The sequence below is a fragment of the Pistacia vera genome, unplaced genomic scaffold, assembly GCF_008641045.1.
Source record: "Pistacia vera cultivar Batoury unplaced genomic scaffold, PisVer_v2 Contig407, whole genome shotgun sequence".
NCBI classification, from domain to species: Eukaryota; Viridiplantae; Streptophyta; class Magnoliopsida; order Sapindales; family Anacardiaceae; genus Pistacia; species Pistacia vera.
Window position 1 is genome coordinate 213619 of NW_022196232.1, and position 25791 is coordinate 239409.

A 25791-nucleotide genomic window follows, 5' to 3' on the forward strand; every position below is an offset into this window, starting at 1 on the left:
GGATTAATGAAGTATTGTGTAATCTTTTAAAAATTATAATATGTCCCCAAAAAGCCAAAATTCTTGCAAACAAACCCAAACACCTTCTTCTTCTTCCTCCCGCCATTAACGCACCTCCTTTGGTTGTTGTTTCTTCTAAGCTTCGTCTACATCTTCTTCTTCCTCCTTCGTCTACATCTTCTTCTTCCTCCGCAATTAACATCTTCTCCGCCAAAGATCTGCCTCCTCCTCCTCCTGACATTTCATCTAGGAATATGTATCTACTCTTTGCATTTTAAATTTTGATTTACAAAGATTTAATGATGGATTGGGTTTGGGTTATGATTTTGATTTAATTGTTTAGGTTGTTGGGTTGTGTTTGATGTAATGCAAGTTCAAATGAGTGAAATTTGTTGAATATTTTTTTGCATTGTGGGTAGCTGGGGGTGGTAGCACCGATTGTAGGTGGAGATGACTAAAAATGTGTTCTAGATCTGATGGATTGCTTAAGCGATTTGGTATGTCTGGTTTAATGCAGCATATGGCAAATCGCTTAAGAGATCAGGTATATGGTAGAAGATCGCTTGAGCGATCTGCTAGAAGTCTGGTATATGGCATAAGATCGCTTAAGCGATTAGACTTATTTATACCAGATCGCTTGAGTGATCCAGTAGGCGATATATTAAATCACTTAAGCGATGCACCACATCCTTAAGCGACTCTGGAGATGCTTTTTAAAATCTGCTAACCCTTAATATATCGGTTAATAATTTTTGTTTTCTTGCATTATAGGTACTTGGCTATTCTTAGACATGGGACAAGTGGTTTTGGGTGTTCAATATTTTGGTGAGTGGGTAGAGGAAAAAAGTTGTTGGAAGTGGATTGGGAAGAGCAAACAAGTTAAAGCAATTGTTGTGAGTACAAAAGTTAGTTTTGATGAGTTAATTGATGAAATCATTAGAAAAGATGGGTTGAGTTGCTCACATAGTGATATAGTTGTGAAGTCTGTTTTAAGCAGAGCTCCTGCAAATTTTAGGGTACCCCCCATTGTATTAATGTTTGATGAAGGTGTGAAATTATTTATCTTGATGTGGGCGATAATGGTTCGAGGCTGATTTTAATGGTTTCGGTTGTAGATAAAGCTTTGGAAGTTGGTTCAAAAGTGAGCGGTAATTTGGGTGGGGAGAGTGCTAGTTTTAATTTTAACTACGAGAGCATTGACTTATTTGTTGAAAAATCAAGATTAGGCGGTGATTTGAGTGGTGAGGATGACACTGTAGAAGAGGTTGGTCATGTGGGGCAGAATGAAAATGTGGACAAGGAGGACCCTGTACATGTTCCCGCAGATGTAGAGATTCCTATAAATACAAATTATGCAGAAGGTGTAGTTTGTGAGAAAGAGAATACTATGGTCGTTTATACAAGTTTAGAGGCGGCAATTGTGGGTAGTAGTGAATTAGCTCACGTTTTTATTGATGGATTGCACTTGCGCGTAGGTTATTTATTTGACAACAAGGAGGAAGTGGTGAGGAAGCTAAAACTTATTACCGTGAGAGGTAATTTTGAGTTTATCACCAAAAAGTCTAATTTATCACTAGTGACGATTGCATGTCGTGACCGAAAGTACAAGTGACTGGTTTATTGTAAAAGGTTGGCGGAGTCCGAAAAATTTATTGTTAGCACATATACTCGCAAGCACACATGTGGGTTGGGACATAATTCATGTGATCATCGACAAGCCTCTGCTGATGTTATTGGATAATTTGTCAAAAGTCAATTTGTTGAAGGGAAAGGTCCATCTCCTAAGGACATTCAGAGACTTGTGCACACAGAGTTGAGATGCTATGTTAGTTATTGGAAATGCTGGAAAGAGAGACAACATGCACAAGATTTTGTGAGGGATACGCCAGAGCACGGGTACGCAGTATTATAAGCGTACCGTTATATGTTTGAGTTGACAAACCAAGTTAGCAACACGACTTTGAAGTGGGACTAGAATATGAGGTTTAAATAGTATTTGTTGCCTATGGTGTTGCTATAAAGGGTTTTGTAAACATGAGAAATATGTTGGCTGTTGATGGTTGCTTTTTGACGAGAAAGTATGAAGGTACATTGTTGGTGGCCACTGCACCAGATAGCAAGAATTACACATACCCCGTTACATGGTGTATGGTTGACTTTGAGAACAACAAGTCGTGAACTAGTTTTTCCAACAATTACTTACGATAATGTCTGACAGTGACGAGTTATGCATAATATCCAATAGGCACAACTCTATAAAGAAGGGGATTGTCACTATTTACCCCCAAGCATATCACGGATTCTGTATGAGGCACCTTGGCGAGAACATAAAACAAAAGTTTAGGTGTGTTGACCTCTTTTAGACATACTACATGGTAGCAAAAATTTATCGAGTTGATGAGTTTTAGGGGCACTTCCGGCAAATCCGAATCAAGGATAATAGAATTGCTAAGTATCTTGAGCATGATATTGGTTTCAAGCGATGGAGTAGAGCTTACTTCCCTGGAAGAAGGTTCGATGTCATGACCACTATTAATATTTTTGTCAAACTTATGTTATGGTGACACATTTTGTCAAGTGGCATTTTCTCTTTGATTGTCATGCCCATCAAGCTTGTTTTGATTCATGATATTCTTTGTGACCTAACTTTATATGTGTCACAATTTTCTTATGTGATCCTAAAAGGTTGTAAGACTTTGTTTGTGGTCCTCTAAGAAAGAGAAAAGATATGTTTGTGGTCCAACAAAAAGTTGGAATTGTTTTTGTCCTCCACGTGTTTAGCTATGTCAAACTTATGCCTTTTGCATTTTCATTTCATGTGTGTTCACAGTGGATGTGTGCTTGCACACTTATGTCAAACATATGCATGTTGCATTTCATTTCGCATTTTACATCGTGTGTGCACACACTTTTTTGCTGTGCTAACATCTCATGTTTGACTCACTTTGCACAAGTTGCATTTTTATCTTTATCAGTTGAGATATTTTCTTTGCATTTGTTGTGCTGTCATGAAGACCATCTACAGGTGTCCTAATATCCTCTTGTGGTCCAGGGTAATAAGTTTTTTTTTCCTTTTTTTGGTTGTGGTCCCAAAAGATAGATGAAATCTTTTCCATTTTTGGACCAACATATGTAGCCCTTGTTTGCTGACTTGGCAAGAATTGGGGAGCACGAAATTGGTCTATATCTTCTTCATTATTGCTCATATGTGAACTAACCTTTATGTTTGTTTCTCGTGACCCACACCCACTGTACAACCGCCATAATTCACCCTCAACACCACCAATTGCAAGCAAGGGACGCCACACGCGTGATATGGTTAGAAGCTTAGGGGTTTTGGTTAGGGCAAATCCCCAAACAGGAAAAGATGTGGCGGTGGCCGAAAAATGCAATTACAACTCAAAATCACAGCACAAATCAACACGCTTCCAAAATCAATCAACACCGACACCAATTAAGCCCAAAATTCAACAATTTCGCAAAACCCTAATTGGGGTGGTGGCCAACAAATGGCAAACTGTCGTGGTTGGGGAAGATGGAGTTTTGGTGAGGGATGGCCGATGGTTACAAAAGTGGCCTCAAGGAAGGTTTCCAACAATGAAATTAGCTAAAAAAAGGGAAAAAAGCACGACACAATCAAGTTGGTGGTGGCTAGCAAACGATGGGTTCAATTAGTCGAGAAAGTTATGGTTTTTAAAGGGGTCAAGTGCGTGAAGATGGTTGGGTCATGGGGTATCTACAGTGTTGGAATCAAGCCGATTGAGCTTAAACACAACAGTTGCATGGTGAGGGAGTGGCAACAAATGGTGGTGCAAACGGTTGGGGGTTGATAGGGTTTTGTTAATTGACCGTCCTACCCTTATTTATAACAGACTTTTAACCATCCTATCCTTCTCCACAACCAAATTTATTTACGGAATTGTGCTTTAGGTGGAAAAGTGTCATTAGACCATTATTTGGGTGGAAAAAAGTCATTTACTCTAATTAAATTTGTCAAAGTGTCTTTATGCCAATCTTAGTGGAAAAATTGTAATTCGGCCTTATAAAAAGCTGAACATTTTGAAAAATATATTTCATTTGACAAACATATAAGCTCTTTTATCATTAACGTAATGGAAGAATGAAAAATACAAATATCATAAAACAATATAAAAAGAAAAAACCTATCAATGAAGTTTTACAAATCTAATTGCTATGCAGCAAAGGTTGTATAAGCAAAATGCTGTAACCAAAAAGAAAACAAGCGGAGCTCCTAATGAACCTAAGAGAGTAAAACTTGAATAAGGTATATGATCGCATTATCTATACCTATATTTAGTAATATCATGTCTGTTCACAGAACTCGGTAGCTTATACGACCATCGATTGTTTCAACACGTAAAAGATTTAGACGTGTGAGCAGCAGTAGATAAGCTCTGGCTTTGTGTCCTGAATGAAAACAAGAGCAAAAGATGTGAAATATGTTAAAAAGTACTGCTATTTGTATGTGTACCAAAAACAGCAGTACTGCTATTTGTATGTGTACCAAAAACAGCAGTACTGCTATTTGATAACTATGAAAACGTACAATTTAAAAAAAAAAAAAAAAAAAAAAAACTGGCTGGATATACATACCCAGGTCCAAAGATGCAATTTCGTCCTGCTGGAAGTAGTCACATCCTTTTGTTTTCTCCTTTCTCATTTTTGAGTTGATCTTCTCGACAGCAACAAGCAGATCCTGTTACTCAATAATGCACCAGCAAGATTATTAAGCTATTAGCTATAAAATCCTAAATAAAGCCATTCAAATATGCATGCAACATATTTTAATCAAAAGGCAATTCCATGTTGTAAGAATATTGATAAACAGAAGAACTAATTTTTTGGCCCTTGGCATACCCTATTTAGAACTGAAGCCTTGTCTCATTTCTGCTGCTTGCTCATTGAGATATGAGAGAAACTATAAAGCAATTATAGTATATAAAGGGCATAATGGCAGTGGCAACTCAATTGCATTAAATTATCCAGGAAGCATGATGCAACATACAGCTTCGAAATGTTCCATTCCAGCTATCATACTAAATGAATTCCTAAACAGATTAAAGTCCTCATCGACGGTTTATATTTTTTAATTTCAAGTAGAGATACAAAACCATTAGCCTAAGGATGTAACCGACAAGGCAAAGAAACAAGCTTCAGTTTGTTACATGACAATTGCTTACTGTGTGATTTTAACAGAGCAAATATAATTGTTATAGAAGACAGAGAATCTGATACTTATAAACCTTGGCAAAAGAGTATTAACCAGTGATCAGTCAAGCTTTCCAACATTCAAGAATTGCTGAAAATAGAAAAGGATACAGATTTTGTGGGGTTTAAATTTCCTTGAGTTCCAAGACAGATTCACATTTTACCATCTTATTTCTCCAAATTCAATAAAAGTCATTCCCTTTAGTAACCCCCAAATTATTTATAACATAATGTTCTTTTAATAAATTATCACGAGAAACATAAAAAATTTCATACCTCCCATGAAGTTAGGGTTTTCATGTAGGACGGAATGCTGTCATAGTCATCCTTCGATACCTTTATTACAGGACCAGTAGCTTCAAAGGACATTGGCTCATCTTTCAGTTCCCCTACTTTCACAATAAATGATAACTATAATCATTACACTCATTGATGCGATATAATGAAACTCTTAACGGACTATTTTCTTTCTACCTTCCATCTTCATAGTATGGTGACTTGGATCCTTTATCTCATGCAGTTTGTCCCCGTAACATCTAATATTGAAAGAATTAGAGCAAGTGCTAAGAAAAGAGCTAACAGAGCTTTGCTCAACCTTGAGCAACACAAAAAGTTTTAAGAGCTCAAAAACTTACTTCATTGGTTCTTGGAAACACATATCTTGGTCATCAGTGCTATCATTATCAACTAAAACAGAAAGCCAGAGTAGGCATTAGTAGCAAGCATTACAAGTTTGGTTATAAATTGAACCAACTGAAATTTTAGTTTATAGAATTATTAAGAAACGTTTTAGCCATGAAGCAATTGTTACTCGCCTTCAGATGCTAAAGTGGCAAGACAAACATCTGACAGCCCAAGATTCTTTAAACTCAATGATTCATCAAGCCTAAAGAAAATCAAGGAAAACAGAATTCTTCGCATCAATGAGATTTTCTCATAGTTATTAACCTATACTTCCAACTTGTAAAGAATCTTTTGCAGATCTCAAAATAATTGTAACTTATACACTTCCTTCAGTTGCTGCACCTCCAAATTTAACAGTATGGTTTTCTCACTAAAGAGAGGGGAAAAATATCAATTCAACCAAGCCTAATATTGAACTATTTGTCATCATCAAGTTCAATATCTCAACTTATTTTGCCTTTTGTTCCCATTCTTGCGTTGTTAACTGGCATGTAATGTTACCTTTCTTGCATTGTTAACTACCTCAATAATGTTACCGGTCAGTACCAACATGCCAAAATTTCCAACAAAATAAGAAAACTAGTCAACATTGTAAACAAGGATACAGAGTGTCTTCTTCCAAGCTCTTCATGACTGAACGCGAAAAAGAGATTGGTGATGATGACTCCATCTCATCCTTTGAGTCTAAACCAAAAGGTGTCGACAAACTGCAACCCTCATCTTCATCATCAATCTTGAATTCTAAGCTCACACTCACCAACAAACAAAGCTCAACACTATTAATTCCAGTAAACAAAATTTTAAAGGAAATGATTACATCATTGCACCTAACCAGTAAAATAAATACATGAGTACGGAGCATATTACATTATAACCCATCTCGTTAAAAGTCTTACTTTTGTGCTACAACTTGCATATATCTTTCACAAATTTTACATTGACGCTTTACATACAGGGAGCACTATTGTACCAGCCTAGTAATTTCAAGACGCCATTACAATGTTATTGTATAAGACAAGTACATTCTATTTCACTAAGATGATGTAGTATACTATTCAAATTTATTACCACTTTAAGGTTTGAATGCTACTAATATGACAATTTTTTATTAAGAAACCGCAGTCTCCAGTACCGTTACCGGATTGACCCAATTTTATAATACCCTTTTGTTTGTTTGCTAAGAAAATGAAAGAAAACACAAGAAAATTGAATACCCTTATAGCCCAAATCAAAACTATATCCTTCATCTACATTTCTCATGTGCAATTTAACAGCTGATGAAAATTAACGAAAAAAAGAGACAAAATGAAGAAACTACTCATGATAATCACTAACCACAAAGATCATTCCAATTTCAAAATACATTTTTTGTTTGTTTACTAAGAAAATGAAAAGAAAAAAACACAAGAAAATTGAACTGAATAATTTTTTTCAAAAAAAAAAAAAAAAAAAGACTCATAATTGTATAAAAATAAAATACCAGGAATATTATTGAAGGTTTTAAGGCGATCATGGAGTTGAAGAAGATGGGTTTGGTTGGTCTTGTAAACTTCATTGCAGTGTCCTAATAACTCCTCAAAAGAGACAGTACCAAACGACATCGAATCGAGCAAATTGAGATCAGAAGTGACGGTTGAAACGCGGCGGTTGAGGCACTGGATGAAGGTTGAAGAAGCTGAATCGAGAGGGATGGGACGCCGCTGCACAGATTGCTTCAGAGCTTCGCAACTGTTGTCTACATGGTTGCAGAAATAAGCTAGGGTTTTGCAGAGGTTTGAAATGGTTTCCTCCATTTTCGTTGTTGAGCTCCAAGCGGGTATTCTTCTTCTTCAGTTTCTAGTTCTCCTTTGTTGGTGAAATGTTTGAATTCAAAATTTGGAACAGGAATTGTTCGCTACAAATGGTTTTTCAGGGGTGTAAATGTAACATTTTCAATTTTGGATTTGAATGAAATGGGCTCCAAATGGTTTTTCAGGGGTGTAATTTTATATTGGATTTAACCTGGCTACAATACAAATGTCAAATGGGGTGTAAATGTAACGATTTGAATTTTGGATTTGAGTTGGAATTGGCTACAAATGGTTTTTTATAAGTGTCAATGTAACGTTTTCATTTCTTACAAACGGTTCCAATTTTCAGGGGTGTAAATGTCACGTTTTCATTTTCGGATTGGCTACAATTTGTTTTTCAGGAGTGTAAATGTGACGATTTCATTTTTGGATTCGAATTTTGAATTAGGTACATAAAAGTAATGTTTTCATTTTCGGGATTAAAGTATAGATAAAATTATTTAAAAAAAAAAAAGCGAGCGGCGCCTGTAGCTCAGTGGATAGAGCGTCTGTTTCCTAAGCAGAAAGTCGTAGGTTCGACCCCTACCTGGCGCGAAAATTACCATGAATTTAATATTTTGGAAAACTTTTTAGGCCCATATATTTTGAAATTTTCTTTTAGGCCCAGAACCAAATTTGTGAAACTTTTTAAACTTACCTTGTTTAATTTTAATATGTTCTGACCAAAAAAAAAAAAAACCTTGATATGTTAAGAAATAATTTTAGTCCAAATTTATTTTAATAATTTCACATTAATCCCTATGTTTTGTTTGTTTTAATAATTTTAGGTCCAAAACTTATGGTCCATTTGTTTTAGTATTTTGGATAGTATTTTTGAAAAAGTAAGAGTTGGGTGGGAATAAAGATTTAAGATTTGAAAATTAACAAACTAAGTTTGTTAATTTACTAACACCCCCGTAATAAAAACATTAAAAATTATAAAAACACCCCCGTAATAAAAACATTAAAAATTATAAAAACACCCCCACCCACCCATTAAATATCGACACCCGACCACCACTGTCAGAGGGTGGTTGGAGTCGCTGTATCGACGCACAACTAGCTGAATTTGGCTGGTCGTGCGCTGAGATGGCATTTTCCAACTCTACGGCCAAATACGACTGTCGACAGCCAGATCTTTAGTCGTAGATCTGGTCTTTTCCGGCTAGATCCACATTAGATCTGGCCGAAAAATGATAGATCAGTGCACTACCAGCTAGATCCAGTCGGTAGTGCGCATTATACCAGATTCCAACCACCTTCTGGCGGTGGTGGTTGGAATCTGAAAAATATGGGTGGATGAGGGTATTTTTGTCAATTTCTAAACTTTTTTGGGAGTGTTTAGTTAAATTAACAAACTTATGGGGTTTTAAAATAATTAAATAAAATAAATAGAATTTTCAGAATAGGAAACAAATGTGTATTTTAGGTAGAATAGAAATAGGATAGTACAAAAATAATTAAACAAACGAACGTGTTTCTTAGAATATATTTTAGGTTTAAATTCGTTTTAATATTTTTATTTCAATCCCTTTTTTTTTTTTTTTTTGAAACAATTTTTTTTTTTCAGTCTTGAAACTAACCTTGACATTTTATAGAATATTATATGTACAAATTAGTTTTAATAATTTCTAAGTTAATCCTTTTTTTTTTTTTTTGGCAACTAACCTTGGTATTTTTGTTTTTAAAATATATGTAGGCCCAAATTTGTTTTCTTAATTTTTTTTTGATCCCTGATTTTTTATTTCACAAAAGCTTCTCTTTTCTAGAATAAATCTAGGTCCAAATATATTTTAAGAATTTCACTTTGGTCCCATATTATTTAGGCCCAAGAATAGATAGAACAGATAATGAAAAACAGAAAAATTAGGAAAACAATAATGAAGGCAATCCAAGTAACTCTTGGTATATTTTATGGATTTGATTATAATTTACAACTTTTATGCATTACATAAAACAGGTAAGAGGAGAAAAGTGACAAGCTCTTTATGTACAACAAAAGTCCCTCAAAGCAAATTTTTCTGTTCTAACTTCATGTGAGCTCTCCTCTAAGAGCACTGGCAGCCCTTTGAATGGCTCTGGCAACCCTCCACACCTCATGCTGAATCAATGCCTGCCCATCTCTCTTGCTCGTTTTTGTTGATTGAGATATCGCGTTCGCTATTCCAGGAAAGAAACCCAGTTTGCTTTCGTAGTCACTAGGAGGTCCGTAAATCTACAACGAATAGCGCCATTGTCATGATATTTCGTTGAACACACAAAAGGATTGTTTTGTAAGCAGTGGTAATGAATTAAGAAGGAAAATACTTACAAGATGTTTGAACCATTTCCTTCCTTGAAGGCCATCTGCATCCAGGAAGCCTCTTTCAGCGAGCATCAGCCGATCATTCAAAGCTCGAATCTTCAGAACAGGAACATGACCTATGGTTTCTTGCTCCATCAGTCTCTAGACTCGAAGAAATAGAAAAACATGTTAGTGATCATATGATGAAGGATCTAAAGTTACAATCATAAAGTTTCGATAATTTTCTTTTTTTTCTGAATTTCACCTTCGCTTCTAGTTCAGCTTCTTTAGCTGCAGTGGTAAGTTCTTGTATTGCCATGGTTAAAGGATCTAAAGATACGCTCCCATCCAACAAGTTGCTCAAGATATCTTTATGCGCCTGCCAAGGAGGAACAAGGTTTATAAGGGAAATTACACATTTACACAAATTTTAAAAATTGTAAAGCAGGATCCACTTCACAATCTTCATTTAAAATTCTTAGGACTTTTCTTTATGCCATTATGATTCTTTCTTTTTCTTCCTTTTTATGAGTGCTCATTAATAAGCCACCTCGATTGAATAGGATAACATTTTTTCTAAGCTTAAAAATCCCATCTAAATTTCCCAGCGAAACATCAATGCTTTCCAAATGAACATAGCTAGATGAAAATTACAGACTACTAGGACATTCCAATCAGCGAGTTTAAATCATCTGAGTCCAAACCCGGATTTGCCTTCATTCACATTATCTAAATGAACCAATATCATAATTCAACTCAACTCAACAATGCCTATACTTTGATATCAACTTATTGTTGATAATATTTCACAGGGAGAAAACAAAAAAAGAAAACTTGAAGAACCTTAGCATACCTGTAATTGATCGGCATAAGAGAGGTAATTGAAATGTAAAATCGAGTCATCAGCCAGGCGAAGGGCTAGAAGTCCCCAAACTCCGGCAACTAAAGCAACAATAAACAAAAAAGTGATATTATTCTAAAGAAGTGATGATAAAATTAATGATTCATAATGTATAAAAATAATTTGTCTGTGGGTCAAAAGGAATGAGAAAGCTAACCAGCCACATGCCGCAGAAATAATGGATCTGCGTGGTTTACCATCCAGGTGTACGAGTCATAAGCAGTATGATAGACAGGAAAATCTGTTTGCCAGTGAAGATCCATAAATTACTAACCGCTTAGCCTCAAAAACCATACTTTTTCTAGTCAAATTACATGGAAACATTCAAATAATCACAATTAATATAACACCATTTCTCGACAATATTGAGATATTCTTCAAATCGCTGTTGTGAAGTAGAAAAATGAACACTTCAATTTTTTGTTATCTATACAAAGTTACGCAAAACTTGGATGCAATATCTGCTCAGCCTCAACTTGAACCAAAAAAAATTGCCAATAAAGTTCTAGGGAGAGCCATACCTCTTCCATAATATACGTCAACAGAAGGAATCCCAGCATGCTGCAAAAAAGGAGCAAAATCTGAATCCACTCCACTGAGTCTTTGGATCTGCAAACCAGACAAGACAACCCAATTACATATACTGGAAAAATTTCATGTCTCCAAGAAGACAATAGCACAAAGGACAAAAGCTTGACTGCATGAGACACCACCAGGTACTGTTAAAGCCCTAGGGGGAAAAGAAAAAAAAAATAAAATAAAATAACAGGAGGGATTATTCTCGTTCAGCTAGTCCCTTGTTTCTTTTATAGTAGTAAATCAGCAGGATGTCAAAATAAAACAGAAGTGTAAATGTAGATATAATAACAGATATTAAACCCTTACATTGACAACACTGTTTGTAGCTGCCCACTGATCATATACAGTCACACCATCTGAATCAGGATCTTTGACCTGAAATTATATACAAAAGTTAGGGATCAGACCAGGGATGAAACTAGTTCGTGATCAAAGAAACCAATCAAAACATTTTGAAATTATTGTCACTTCATCCCCTTGTTAACTTACGTTCTTTGTCACCTCAATTAGAAGATTATCTAGCTGAGGAGTTGCTCCAGCAAAGAATCCGGGCCCTTGAACCGCACAATCTACATTAAGATAGGCCACCACTTTGGCACCCAAATTGACAAGGTTCTGTTCAACCCACTCGGTGGATCCAACCTGAAAGCATAAGTAACCAATATGCAAACTTGAGTCGAAAACTTAAGTGCACAAAAGTATTCCAAAAAAAACTCTCTTTTATCCTGTATTCCCTAAGGTATCTATGACATATACGGACCGAGCTCTTGTCAGTTAACAGCATGCATGTAGAGACATTAACAATGGGGTCCCACAACTGCCTCCAAATTCAAACAAAATATTTGTTCTTTACTTCAGTTCAAGTTGCCTGCCACTAACCAATAAACTAATTTTCACAATTAAGATCAGTGCAACAGCCATATTTAACAGGAAGTAAAATATGAAAATCATTTAAGGACCTCTCTATTTTAAATTGAAATAATGGAACTTTAGACTGTTTGTCAAAAAATGTGCAGCACACTAAATGATGATAGGTGGCAATTGGAACAACTGAAAGGAGTTGAAGCTGCAAGGCAGCAAGGATAAAGCAAGATATTATATGTCGTAGAATTTCTTTTCCCTAAACATGTAAAATTGCTGAGAAAGAAATAATCGGGTTCTAGTCAAGTATATGGGCCCTCATTCTCACAAAGTACAATAACTGCAAATTATTTACATTTAAGACAACACGTTGCAGCCAGTTGATATAATTCTTTCCGCCAGTTGATATAATTCTTTCCAAAACAAAATATCATTACAAGGATTTGAAAATCAGCATCTAACAGACTGCAAGTATATACAAAACCAAACACATAATGATCAGTGAAAACTGATTATTACCTACCATCCCAAATTCTTCGGCATCCCAGCTGCAGAGAATAATTGTTCTTCGAGGGCTCCACCCTTTGCGCATCAACATAGCATATCGTCGGGCAATGTCAAGTAGGGCTGCTGTACCGCTGTTTGGGTCAACAGCCCCATATGTCCATGCATCTCTATGGTTGCCAAGGAGCACGTAGCGATCAGGCTCTTCTAGCCCTCTTATAACAGCAAAAATATTCTGAATTGTTGCCACCTTTTCTTCCCCCTAGAAGAACAGAGAAACTTTTTATATAAGCCATATTTGGAAACAGTTTGCCACAAGAACTAGCATCAGAAAGCAACAATATCATTTTTCCTTATTTTGTTCTTTTCCCAAACATTGTATTAGAAGAAAAGGAGAACATGAGGCAACACATAGAAATGCAATTTCAAGTCAATAAAACACTTGCACCAAAAGGAATTAAAACCATAAAAACATGTGATAAGATGAAACAACCAAAAATCTTAACCTTAAGTTCTTACACTAAAATCCTCTCCAACAAACAGAGGTAGGAACCTAATTTTATCAACCTCGAGTACAAATTCCTCAATCCATTAGATAACACATATCCACACACGAAGCAAGAAGCTGGTCCATGTCAGGTACCAGAAACCAACCTACAAACTTACTCAACAGAATTCCACATGTCTCTTTACAAACATAAAAAATTTCATTCAATTTCAACCATCATCCTAAGACTATGCATGACAGTCAATATACCACGATTGACTAGACACTTGCCCAAATTGGAATTCTTTGTCCCAAGTCCAAATTACAACTTTTTCGGAAATATATCAATCAACATATCAAATTCTCAAGATTTTTACAAAAAAACTCAAGAGATAAAGATGGTCAAAAGTTGCATGTATTTCAATTCAATCCACACAACCTAAGCAAATCAAAATTCCAGCAACTAAAAAAAGTAAATAATACCAAACAAGAAATCAAAAATAACTTTGATAGAACAGTAAAGACCAAAGTGATACAAAACAGCTTCCCAACAAAAATTTGACCAAATGATGCATCAAATCAAACAAACAAACAATCAACCAAGCAAGCAAGCAACCTGGTAAGTCAAATTCACCAAAGTAGGTCCTGGGCCGACCCTCCCACCATTAACCCGACCCAAATCACCCCAAGACTGAGGCATAAACCCACCAGCAAGAGACTCCAAAATGGTTTGAGCATTCTCAAAAGACAAGGGCAAAGATGGAATTTTAGGAAACCTCTTCAAAACCTCATTGTCTTTCAAGTCTAAGCTCTCCCCACCTTCAACCCCAGCCCACCCTGGACTTAGTGGGTCCCCCACTCCTCTCATCACTGTCCCTCTCTCCACCCCATCAACACCATCCCTCTCGGCGTACAATAGCACTCCCAACGCACCTTTACCCTCAGCTATTGTTATTACACCACCTCTTGACAAGCTCTCCCCTTTCCTTGCCATCACCAGACACCCACTAACATTCACCCCCATCACCTCCAGCGCACGATAGTCCTCCTCCCTCCCGTAATTCACAAACACCACCTTACCGTACGCCGACCCAGATGGCGAATACGCATGATACGGCTGCACAATGTCAAATAACGCATTCTGAGCCACACCCTTTTCAGTTAACGAGAAGTTAACAACACCCCCGTCGCTAAAATGCGCCAGGAGAGAAACATGTTGAGGATAAGACAAAAGGGCATTATACTTGACCGTGTGAGCTTCAAGACCAAGCTGTTCAAAGTGTGAAAAGACATATTGTATTGTATCCAAAGAGGGCTTAGTGCCGGCGAGGTGAGAGTGTGAAGTGAGGGAACGGAGATAGTCTGAGAGGGTGAAGTTTGAGGCCAAAGAGAGAAACTTAATGGAATTTTCAGAGAGGGGTGTAGAGTAAGAACGCTGGGGGTGATGCAGGGAATAAAAACCCAGAATGCAGAGGATAAGAAAGAGGAGGAAGGAGACAATAGGCGGCGGCGGTTTAGAAGGGAAAGTGAAGAGGGAGGTGGAGGTGAAGAGTTTAAAGGAGGTCAAAGGCATTGTGTAGAGAGAGAAAGTTAGGGTTTTGATGGAGTTAACAGTTACAGAGGGAGAGTTTTGGAGTTTATGGGGGGGTGAGTGGCAGAGCAGGGTGGTGACACTGAAGCTGAAGTGAGGGAGTTGGGCGTCCAGGTTTAAAAGTGCCTCTTTTTAACTTTTTATTTTGGCTTTTGGTGAGAATGATTCATGCATGGTGAGAGAGTGGGGCCATGAATATTATAAGTAAATTAGGCAAGGAAATGTATGTTGATTGACATATAATATCAATACATATTTCCAAGAATGAATATTATATAGTTATAGATGAATGAATATTATATAGTTATAGATGAGTAGAAGAACAAGATTTAATGTTTAGGGAGGCGTTTCCAATATAACAAACAATGTACGTTAGAGTTAAAATTAAATGTTTCAAACAATGAAAAATTTCAAACTTAAGAAAAAAAATAAAATAAAATAACAGGAGGGATTATTCTCGTTCAGCTAGTCCCTTGTTTCTTTTATAGTAGTAAATCAGCAGGATGTCAAAATAAAACAGAAGTGTAAATGTAGATATAATAACAGATATTAAACCCTTACATTGACAACACTGTTTGTAGCTGCCCACTGATCATATACAGTCACACCATCTGAATCAGGATCTTTGACCTGAAATTATATACAAAAGTTAGGGATCAGACCAGGGATGAAACTAGTTCGTGATCAAAGAAACCAATCAAAACATTTTGAAATTATTGTCACTTCATCCCCTTGTTAACTTACGTTCTTTGTCACCTCAATTAGAAGATTATCTAGCTGAGGAGTTGCTCCAGCAAAGAATCCGGGCCCTTGAACCGCACAATCTACATTAAGATAGGCCACCACTTTGGCACCCAAATTGACAAGGTTCTGTTCAACCCACTCGGTGGATCCAACCTGAAAGCATAAGTAACCAATATGCAAACTTGAGTCGAAAACTTAAGTGCACAAAAGTATTCCAAAAAAAACTCTCTTTTATCCTGTATTCCCTAAGGTATCTATGACATATACGGACCGAGCTCTTGTCAGTTAACAGCATGCATGTAGAGACATTAACAATGGGGTCCCACAACTGCCTCCAAATTCAAACAAAATATTTGTTCTTTACTTCAGTTCAAGTTGCCTGCCACTAACCAATAAACTAATTTTCACAATTAAGATCAGTGCAACAGCCATATTTAACAGGAAGTAAAATATGAAAATCATTTAAGGACCTCTCTATTTTAAATTGAAATAATGGAACTTTAGACTGTTTGTCAAAAAATGTGCAGCACACTAAATGATGATAGGTGGCAATTGGAACAACTGAAAGGAGTTGAAGCTGCAAGGCAGCAAGGATAAAGCAAGATATTATATGTCGTAGAATTTCTTTTCCCTAAACATGTAAAATTGCTGAGAAAGAAATAATCGGGTTCTAGTCAAGTATATGGGCCCTCGTTCTCACAAAGTACAATAACTGCAAATTATTTACATTTAAGACAACACGTTGCAGCCAGTTGATATAATTCTTTCCGCCAGTTGATATAATTCTTTCCAAAACAAAATATCATTACAAGGATTTGAAAATCAGCATCTAACAGACTGCAAGTATATACAAAACCAAACACATAATGATCAGTGAAAACTGATTATTGCCTACCATCCCAAATTCTTCGGCATCCCAGCTGCAGAGAATAATTGTTCTTCGAGGGCTCCACCCTTTGCGCATCAACATAGCATATCGTCGGGCAATGTCAAGTAGGGCTGCTGTACCGCTGTTTGGGTCAACAGCCCCATATGTCCATGCATCTCTATGGTTGCCAAGGAGCACATAGCGATCAGGCTCTTCTAGCCCTCTTATAACAGCAAAAATATTCTGAATTGTTGCCACCTTTTCTTCCCCCTAGAAGAACAGAGAAACTTTTTATATAAGCCATATTTGGAAACAGTTTGCCACAAGAACTAGCATCAGAAAGCAACAATATCATTTTTCCTTATTTTGTTCTTTTCCCAAACATTGTATTAGAAGAAAAGGAGAACATGAGGCAACACATAGAAATGCAATTTCAAGTCAATAAAACACTTGCACCAAAAGGAATTAAAACCATAAAAACATGTGATAAGATGAAACAACCAAAAATCTTAACCTTAAGTTCTTACACTAAAATCCTCTCCAACAAACAGAGGTAGGAACCTAATTTTGTCAACCTCGAGTACAAATTCCTCAATCCATTAGATAACACATATCCGCACACGAAGCAAGAAGCTGGTCCATGTCAGGTACCAGAAACCAACCTACAAACTTACTCAACAGAATTCCACATGTCTCTTTACAAACATCAAAAATTTCATTCCATTTCAACCATCATCCTAAGACTATGCATGACAGTCAATATACCAGGATTGACTAGACACTTGCCCAAATTGGAATTCTTTGTCCCAAGTCCAAATTACAACTTTTTCGGAAATATATCAATCAACATATCAAATTCTCAAGATTTTTACAAAAAAACTCAAGAGATAAAGATGGTCAAAAGTTGCATGTATTTCAATTCAATCCACACAACCTAAGCAAATCAAAATTCCAGCAACTAAAAAAAGTAAATAATACCAAACAAGAAATCAAAAATAACTTTGATAGAACAGTAAAGACCAAAGTGATACAAAACAGCTTCCCAACAAAAATTTGACCAAATGATGCATCAAATCAAACAAACAAACAATCAACCAAGCAAGCAAGCAACCTGGTAAGTCAAATTCACCAAAGTAGGTCCTGGGCCGACCCTCCCACCATTAACCCGACCCAAATCACCCCAAGACTGAGGCATAAACCCACCAGCAAGAGACTCCAAAATGGTTTGAGCATTCTCAAAAGACAAGGGCAAAGATGGAATTTTAGGAAACCTCTTCAAAACCTCATTGTCTTTCAAGTCTAAGCTCTCCCCACCTTCAACCCCAGCCCACCCTGGACTTAGTGGGTCCCCCACTCCTCTCATCACTGTCCCTCTCTCCACCCCATCAACACCATCCCTCTCGGCGTACAATAGCACTCCCAACGCGCCTTTACCCTCGGCTATTGTTATTACACCACCTCTTGACAAGCTCTCCCCTTTCCTTGCCATCACCAGACACCCACTAACATTCACCCCCATCACCTCCAGCGCACGATAGTCCTCCTCCCTCCCGTAATTCACAAACACCACCTTACCGTACGCCGACCCAGATGGCGAATACGCATGATACGGCTGCACAATGTCAAATAACGCATTCTGAGCCACACCCTTTTCAGTTAACGAGAAGTTAACAACACCCCCGTCGCTAAAATGCGCCAGGAGAGAAACATGTTGAGGATAAGACAAAAGGGTATTATACTTGACAGTGTGAGCTTCAAGACCAAATTGTTCAAAGTGTGAAAAGACATATTGTATTGTATCCAAAGAGGGCTTAGTGCCGGCGAGGTGAGAGTGTGAAGTGAGGGAACGGAGATAGTCTGAGAGGGTGCAGTTTGAGGCCAAAGAGAGAAACTTAATGGGATTTTCAGAGAGGGGTGTAGAGTAAGAACGCTGGGGGTGATGCAGGGAATAAAAACCCAGAATGCAGAGGATAAGAAAGAGGAGGAAGGAGACAATAGGCGGCGGCGGTTTAGAAGGGAAAGTGAAGAGGGAGGTGGAGGTGAAGAGTTTAAAGGAGGTCAAAGGCATTGTGTAGAGAGAGAAAGTTAGGGTTTTGATGGAGTTAACAGTTACAGAGGGAGAGTTTTGGAGTTTATGGGGGGGTGAGTGGCAGAGCAGGGTGGTGACACTGAAGCTGAAGTGAGGGAGTTGGGCGTCCAGGTTTAAAAGTGCCTCTTTTTAACTTTTTATTTTGGCTTTTGGTGAGAATGATTCATGCATGGTGAGAGAGTGGGGCCATGAATATTATAAGTAAATTAGGCAAGGAAATGTATGTTGATTGACATATAATATCAATACATATTTCCAAGAATGAATATTATAGTTATAGATGAGTAGAAGAACAAGATTTAATGTCTAGGGAGGCGTTTCCAATATAACAAACAATGTACGTTAGAGTTAAAATTAAATGTTTCAAACAATGAAAAATTTCAAACTTAAGAATATTCTTCTTGGTTATGTAAATATCACTCTTTATTATTTACTTAAAATAATCACAATTTGAACTTATCCATCATTTAAAAGTATGATCTTACTAGTATATGTTAAATATCTCTAAAATAATAAGAATTTGAATTTATTGATCAATATTGATTTATTGAGCATACTAAGGGTATTACATTAAAGTGCTTATAAGTGACTGATAAGTAGTTGACATGTTTAATAAAATATAGTTTATAAGTACATTTTATTATAAAAAAAAAGGTACTACATTAAACATTTAAAATTAAACAAGGATAATATAGTGATATACTTGGTCAAACTAACTTATAAACAGAGTGTTTATAAGCAAAAAAAAAAAAGTACCTCACCCCCAATTTTTTTTTCTTATAAGCTCAAAAAAATTATAAACAAACAGGTTAACTTAATTTTAGAGCTTATAAGTTAGTTTAACCAGCTTATAAGCTTAAACAAACACTTTCTTGGACTCAATGATACTATAAATGGATTAAAAAAAAATATATATTACAATCCTACTAATAAATGCTAAATATTTCTAAAAGAATAATGTTGCATATACAAAGCTAGAATCGTAACTATGTATACATACTGATTGGCTAAAATCGATTTGATAGTTATCATCAATTCAATAATATTACAAGATCCTAGTAATACACGTCATATTTTTCCAAAATCATTGCTTAAAACAATCAGAATTTGAACTTTATCGATTGATATCGATTTGATGATTATCAATATAGATAAAATAAAGTAGGATCCTAGTAATACATGTCACTAAGAGAAGCAATTATCAATCTTTTTAGGGAGGAGGCCAACATGCTCATATGAAATCTTTTGTAAAGTTGCATATCTTTGCAAAAATAAATAAAAATACTAAGAATCCACAATTTGTGGCTATAAATGAACACAAACAAAACAAAAGGGGGGGAGTGGTAATGGCTTTGGCCAAAGAAAGCGACACAAAGCTTTACAAATGATCTATTTAGTTATGTGTTTTGTTTGTTTGTCGGTTGAGTTAAACACATTTTGGTCCCTAAGGTTTATAAATTTGAAAGTATCACTTAATTTTTTTTTTTTTTTTTTGGTGACTAATGGTGTTTGGGCCAACTTACGTATACATCTACTAATCCTCCGGGGTCTTGAAGTTAACGACCAAGGATACCCTCCACTCTACTGGTCATCCATATTAACAACTGAGATGACTTAAACTCAGAATTTTTTGAATAATACACTCAAAAGTCTTTGTCCAACCACTCAGTCACCTAAAGGTAATTCACTTAAATCTTCATTGATTGGTAATTGTTTAAAGTTTTTTTTTTTTTTTTTTTAAGTTTTAAAATATTCGTAATACATTAAAAAATTTAACATAATGACCATTTACTAGTGGTTTATTTTTTCTTTTTATGAGTCTATTAATCTAAGATGGCGTTTATATAACAAAATAAGAATAAGGGTATTTTAGACTTTTTCTAAAAATTAAAAAGTAGGTGGCTAACAAGGATTTAAATGTTATTTATATATTTTATTAGACCTATATGTGATTTGAACTAAATGAGGGACCAAAATGAGTTAAAATGTTTCTTTGCGGTGACAAGAGAAAGATAATGAGAATCTCTCATTTACTTTCACTTTGCATTTTTAAAATCTTTTCACAAAAGCATGAAGTGGATGCTCATGCTGATCTTAGTGGGGATCGCATTAAGTCTTCTCCTGTGCCCATGAGGTCCCTTACTAAAAAATTTAATTAATTAAAAAAAAAAAAAAAGAGATACCAACAATCATTGAATCATATACCATGCTTTTATAAAGAAAGGTATTGTTGAGATGACAACATGGTCCCTAATTAAATTTGATGGTCCAATTCTAACAAAGTTGATGACATCTTATTATTTCTTAAATAATTATTATATATCTTTGTTAATTCATAATCTTTATGTGTAATTAAGGTTTGCGTTAAATACAAATGGACGGGATAATAAGTTGAATATCTAATATAATTTTTCTTTTCTATTAATGACAAATCCTCTGATTCGTACACCGTATCTGTCATTTCTTATATTGATTAAGTAAGTTAGCATGTCTTTTATGTACACCAAATAGGTTATCACATTTAGTGATCTTTTTTATTGATAACAGGTTCTCTAGTCCATACACCGTCGACCCTCTAATCTATACATCGTCGACATGTAGCATCGGGTAATTAGACTTGATTTAAGGTGATATACTTTAAATGGAAATGGATTTTGACTTCATAGGAGTAGATAGTCTTTTTGGGTTCATAACAATAGCTAGACCCATGACAGTATACATATCCCAAAAGATAAAAATGGATATGCATTATCCTCAATAAATTAGTTTTAGCATATAATAGAAATGGATTGGATATTGAGTATCCAACATAATTTGTCTTTTCAACTAACCATAAATCTTGTTTTCTATTGAAGACAAATCCTACATTCCATACATAATAGCTCTCATCTTTTTAGTTGGTAGAGAAAGTTAGCATATCTTTCATGTCCGTCAAATAAGTTACCACACATAATGATCTTTTTAATCGATGAGAAATTGCTCTAGTCCATACACCATCAATACTCTAATCCATACACCATCAACATATATCATCGTGTAATTGGACTAAATTTCGAGTAATATACTTAAAATGGAAATAGATTCAATCTTGACTTCGTGAGAGTCTGTGCTCTAATCCATACACCATCAACACATAGCTTCGTGTAATTGGACTAGATTTTGCGAAATGTACTTAAAAATGAAAATGGATTCAATCTTGACTTCATAAGAGTTGGCAGTTTTTGGGCTTGATAACAATCATTAGGCCCATGACATTGCCCAGGTCCCAAAAACTTATACACAAACTGATACAAGATAAAATGAATCTAAAGTAAACTTTCCACTACATAATTGTCCATTTGTAAATAGAGCCACAGATATTGTATTTGTAAAATTAATCTTACATATCATTAGTCATAACTATATTTGGATGGTCAAGTGATTTAATAAAAACTCTTGGGTATATTACTTAAGAGATCCTAAGTTCAAATCTCTTCTCGGTTGCTAATAGAGATAACTACTGGAACTCTTAAGTAGTTCTAAGGTCCCGGAGGATTAGTTGAGGTGTACATAAACTGACCCAGACACCCCCGGTAAAATATATATATATATATATATCATTACTCATAATTATCACTAAAAATTCTTTCAAACTCCCACAATGGAACTATATGCTCCATAAACAGCAAAAACCAAACCAAAAGATAATATGAAAAGGTCCAAAGCCCTCCGCCAGAAACTCAAGGATGAACCTAACAATTTGAGGTGAAATGAGGCAGGCAAAACAAAAGAGAGTAGGGCACAAACAGTGCTTCCCACAAGTGACACGAAAGCTCCAAATCCAGGCACACATGAGGCCAAAGTCGCCAACCCTAAAACCAAAATTGCCCTGCTAATGTATATGCAAAACTTTGCAAAATTTGTCATTGAATTGTCAGAAGCCCTTCTGGGCAGCTTCTGAAACCATGTGCTTTTCTTCAACTTCTGTTCCACTATCTCGTGAACTGGATGTACCATAATTGGGAAGGTAAATATTAGCCCCAAGCACAACCCCATCTGCCAAAAAACATTAAATTAGTGATAGAAGTCGAAAAACATATCATATCGTCTCAGATTTCGGACTAAGTATTGATCTGTATTCGAAAACTGTTTTTGAGAACACTCTAGTTGTTGATCAAGGATGCATATGCAGACAAGAAAGGCTTATAACAAGATAAATGCATCAAACTTTATGGAGATATATTATATGCTTTTGGATAAGATGGATCATATTCAAACAAGTAGAAGATTCCAAGATCCAGTGTTACATGTCATTGACAACTATGAGACACAGAGAAAGGTAAACAGAAAGGCTTAAAGAATTGGCTTTTTAGATGAATAGAACTTGGCCTAATTCCAAAACTGGTCCTGAATAATCTTTCAAAAGTGTCATTTATAGTGGGGAACAAGCTCTAGAAACTTGAAGATTCAACCTTTAAATTATCGAACAAACCAAAACCAAGAAAAAAAAATATCATATCAACTATAAAAATGCCATCTTTATACTTGCCATACATCATATTTTATAATAAGTAACAGAGCCATATCTTTTAGATGCAGGAGCTGAACTTGATTCTAGATTTGGTCCAAATTTTTTAATCTCACTATAAATGTGCTTCAGAACAAACACTATAAACACTGAAAATCGAGGCGCGGATCAAATCTTGAAGATTGCTTACTACTCTTGATTAATGCTAAAAATACAAAATTTTGGACAAACTTCTGCAGATCAAAGATGACAAGATTTTGTCCTAAAAGGTTAACTTATGGTGATAAATGGTGGTCGAGATGAACTAACATTAATCTTCATTCTCTAAGTCCTAGAACTAAGCCAGATCAAATGCAGCATGTGACATGCAATAAATTGAGATAAACAATAAATTGCAAACATTAAACAGAAGTTAAGAAAGAGTAAATTAAAAGAAATTACCTGGACTACAATGGAAGACCAATTGTGGGGCAGATTGAGAGTGACAATATCCATAGTCTGGTCACCATAAGCCATGTAACCGAAAAAGCCAAATAAAACGTACACAAGAGTTACACCAGTGAAAGCCTGAGCCAATAGTTTCGAAAATCTGCCTCTCTCTTTCATTGATGATTCTAAAGCCAAAGTCATCCCAAACCCTTCAAAACAAAACACTGCCATGCCTCCGGCAAATGGCAGCCCTCCAATATGAGAAGTGATGGCTTCCCTGTCACCAAAAGAAAAATCTTCCCCGGCAATCATTTGCACATCTTGTTTGACCACTAGAGCCATGGCTAGCACATTGCAGATATTGGCGAAAATACTGAAAGGTGAAAGGGATGACAGAGAATTGATCCATGAGAGGACAATTTGAAGAGGGATTACTAAGAATATGAAGGAGGAGGATGTGAAATTGTGGCTTTTGAATATTGATGAGAGGTTTTGGCCAATGAAGACAAGATATGCAACAGAGCCTCCACATTGGGAAATGAAAATCAAGAACTCAGTTAAATATCTCCCTGTTGTTCCCATGCACTTGAATCCCAAATCCCCGTATGTTTTTGCCTCTTTTGATTCTTCTTCTGATGCCAAATTGTCCCTGCATTGAATCTGTGCTCAATAAATTATAAAAGCGCTCCAAAAATTATGAACCAATAGTTCATATGAAACGATAGATGATTGAATTGAAGGAAAAAACAAACAAAACTGCATCTGGGTTGTGAAAAATACTAAATTTATACACAAAGAAGAGAAAAGAAGAAGAAATTATAGAAGTGCTTCTAAAAAGTACTTTTTATAAAACAACAATTCATATGAAAAAATGGAAAATAACCTAATTTCTTTAACAGTTTCCACTGGGTTCTGCAGTGGGGAGGGAGCTCAAGGGTTAATAAACCCGTCAGCCCACAGGTAGCAGCAGTCCTCCCTAGGTCGACATCAAGACTCGTTACGCATGGTGGCTGGCTCTAATTTCAATTATTACAAGTTCACAGGGCTGGTTTCCAAAGGGAGGGAGCCCAAATACCAATAAACTACCTATTAATCTCATACTTAGTGAACGTATGATACTAACACGGTTTAAACGATGATCGAATGAAAACAAACAAAACTGCATCTGAGGTATGAAAAACACCAAATTTAAACACAAAAGGAAGCAAGGGAAACTAACCAGAAGAAGCATACAGTAATAAGTTGAGAGCCCTACAATAATGACACCAAGAGCTCCAGCAGCCCAGCCAGCCACTTTAAAGGCAAAAGGAAGGCCTAAAACGCCCGTGCCAACGATTGAAACGATGATGTTGCCTAAGGTTTGGTAGCTAGAGGCCGTTCCTGATGAGCTTGAGCTTTGCAGGAGAGGAACTTCAGTGGTTTTGTCAGCTTGATGTGCCATGGCGGATGCAATTAGAAGTGGGGTTGGGGGCACACGGAAGTTAGAAATTTTAAAGAATGAAGAAGAAGAAGATAAAGAAAATTACGAAAATGGCTAGAGGTTCATTCTCGATTGTGATAGAGTTGTCAGAGGAATTCTAGTTGAACGTAAAGTCTTCCTCTACATAATTCTAGGACAAGACAGATATAAGGACAAAGAAGATTTTGCTTTAATATATTTACCAACTTTTGGTAGATTATCCTTTTAGGTTCATAAACCAATAACAATGTTAACCCAATTTTGACAGACGTTGGAGTTGATCGACCATAATAATACATTCTAAAGGTTTTCAAAATTGTCAATAATGAGAGTATAAATTATTAGTAAATACGAAACTCTCACCTAAAATATCAATAAAAGATATTTATGGGTGGGTTTGGTTTATTATTTTGGGTAGGATTTTGGGGATAGTATTGGATAGTTGGATAGAGGAGTATTACGAGATAAAATTTAAAAATTTATAAAAAAGCCCCCAATGTTTGCTAATTTAATAAACACCCCAATATATTAAAATATTATAAAATGACTAAAACACCCCTACCACCCGCAATGCCAGATTCCGGCCACCACCGTCGGAATCTAGCCGAAAAATTGGATAACCACTCATACCGGTCGGATCTGGCAGGTATTCGATCGATATGGCATTTTCCGACCATATCCACCACAGATCTGGCCAGAAAAGGCCAGATCTAAGGCCGGATGTGGCCTTCGACGGTCGGAAAAGG

General features: G+C 36.0%; 4 protein-coding genes and 1 non-coding gene across 6 annotated transcripts; 1 reads left to right on the forward strand and 4 right to left on the reverse strand.

Annotated features, from left to right (window-relative positions):
* Positions 1-4118: 4118 nt before the first annotated feature.
* Positions 4119-7856, reverse strand: LOC116142318. Of its 2 annotated transcripts, none has more exons than XM_031427751.1 (8): positions 7394-7856; positions 6519-6654; positions 6045-6115; positions 5865-5916; positions 5704-5756; positions 5506-5618; positions 4615-4717; positions 4119-4428 (listed from the first exon to the last, which is right to left on the reverse strand). In XM_031427751.1, exons 1-8 carry the CDS (start codon positions 7704-7706, stop codon positions 4334-4336), a joined length of 936 nt encoding a protein of 311 aa, XP_031283611.1. In that variant the 5' UTR covers positions 7707-7856; the 3' UTR covers positions 4119-4333. The 2 variants fall into 2 exon arrangements, with proteins under 2 accessions (XP_031283611.1, XP_031283610.1); XM_031427750.1 differs by having other exon boundaries at positions 5704-5765.
* Positions 7857-8224: 368 nt separating this feature from the next.
* TRNAR-CCU lies at positions 8225-8297 on the forward strand. The gene has a single exon. It is a non-coding gene; the product is annotated as a tRNA-Arg (tRNA).
* A 1334-nt stretch (positions 8298-9631) lies between these two features.
* On the reverse strand, positions 9632-15074 carry LOC116142297 (probable glutamate carboxypeptidase AMP1). Its single transcript, XM_031427727.1, has 10 exons — positions 13975-15074; positions 12891-13133; positions 11996-12148; positions 11813-11881; positions 11449-11536; positions 11085-11168; positions 10880-10968; positions 10292-10405; positions 10054-10188; positions 9632-9957 (listed from the first exon to the last, which is right to left on the reverse strand). The coding sequence occupies exons 1-10, from the start codon at positions 14929-14931 to the stop codon at positions 9775-9777; spliced, it is 2115 nt and encodes a 704-aa protein (XP_031283587.1). The 5' UTR covers positions 14932-15074; the 3' UTR covers positions 9632-9774.
* A 424-nt stretch (positions 15075-15498) lies between these two features.
* LOC116142329 (probable glutamate carboxypeptidase AMP1) lies at positions 15499-18773 on the reverse strand. Its single transcript, XM_031427760.1, has 4 exons — positions 17673-18773; positions 16589-16831; positions 15694-15846; positions 15499-15579 (listed from the first exon to the last, which is right to left on the reverse strand). Exons 1-4 carry the CDS (start codon positions 18627-18629, stop codon positions 15499-15501), a joined length of 1434 nt encoding a protein of 477 aa, XP_031283620.1. The 5' UTR covers positions 18630-18773.
* Positions 18774-21876: 3103 nt separating this feature from the next.
* LOC116142384 (amino acid transporter ANT1-like) lies at positions 21877-25195 on the reverse strand. Its single transcript, XM_031427805.1, has 3 exons — positions 24806-25195; positions 23599-24246; positions 21877-22685 (listed from the first exon to the last, which is right to left on the reverse strand). The coding sequence occupies exons 1-3, from the start codon at positions 25025-25027 to the stop codon at positions 22278-22280; spliced, it is 1278 nt and encodes a 425-aa protein (XP_031283665.1). The 5' UTR covers positions 25028-25195; the 3' UTR covers positions 21877-22277.
* Positions 25196-25791: the final 596 nt, after the last annotated feature.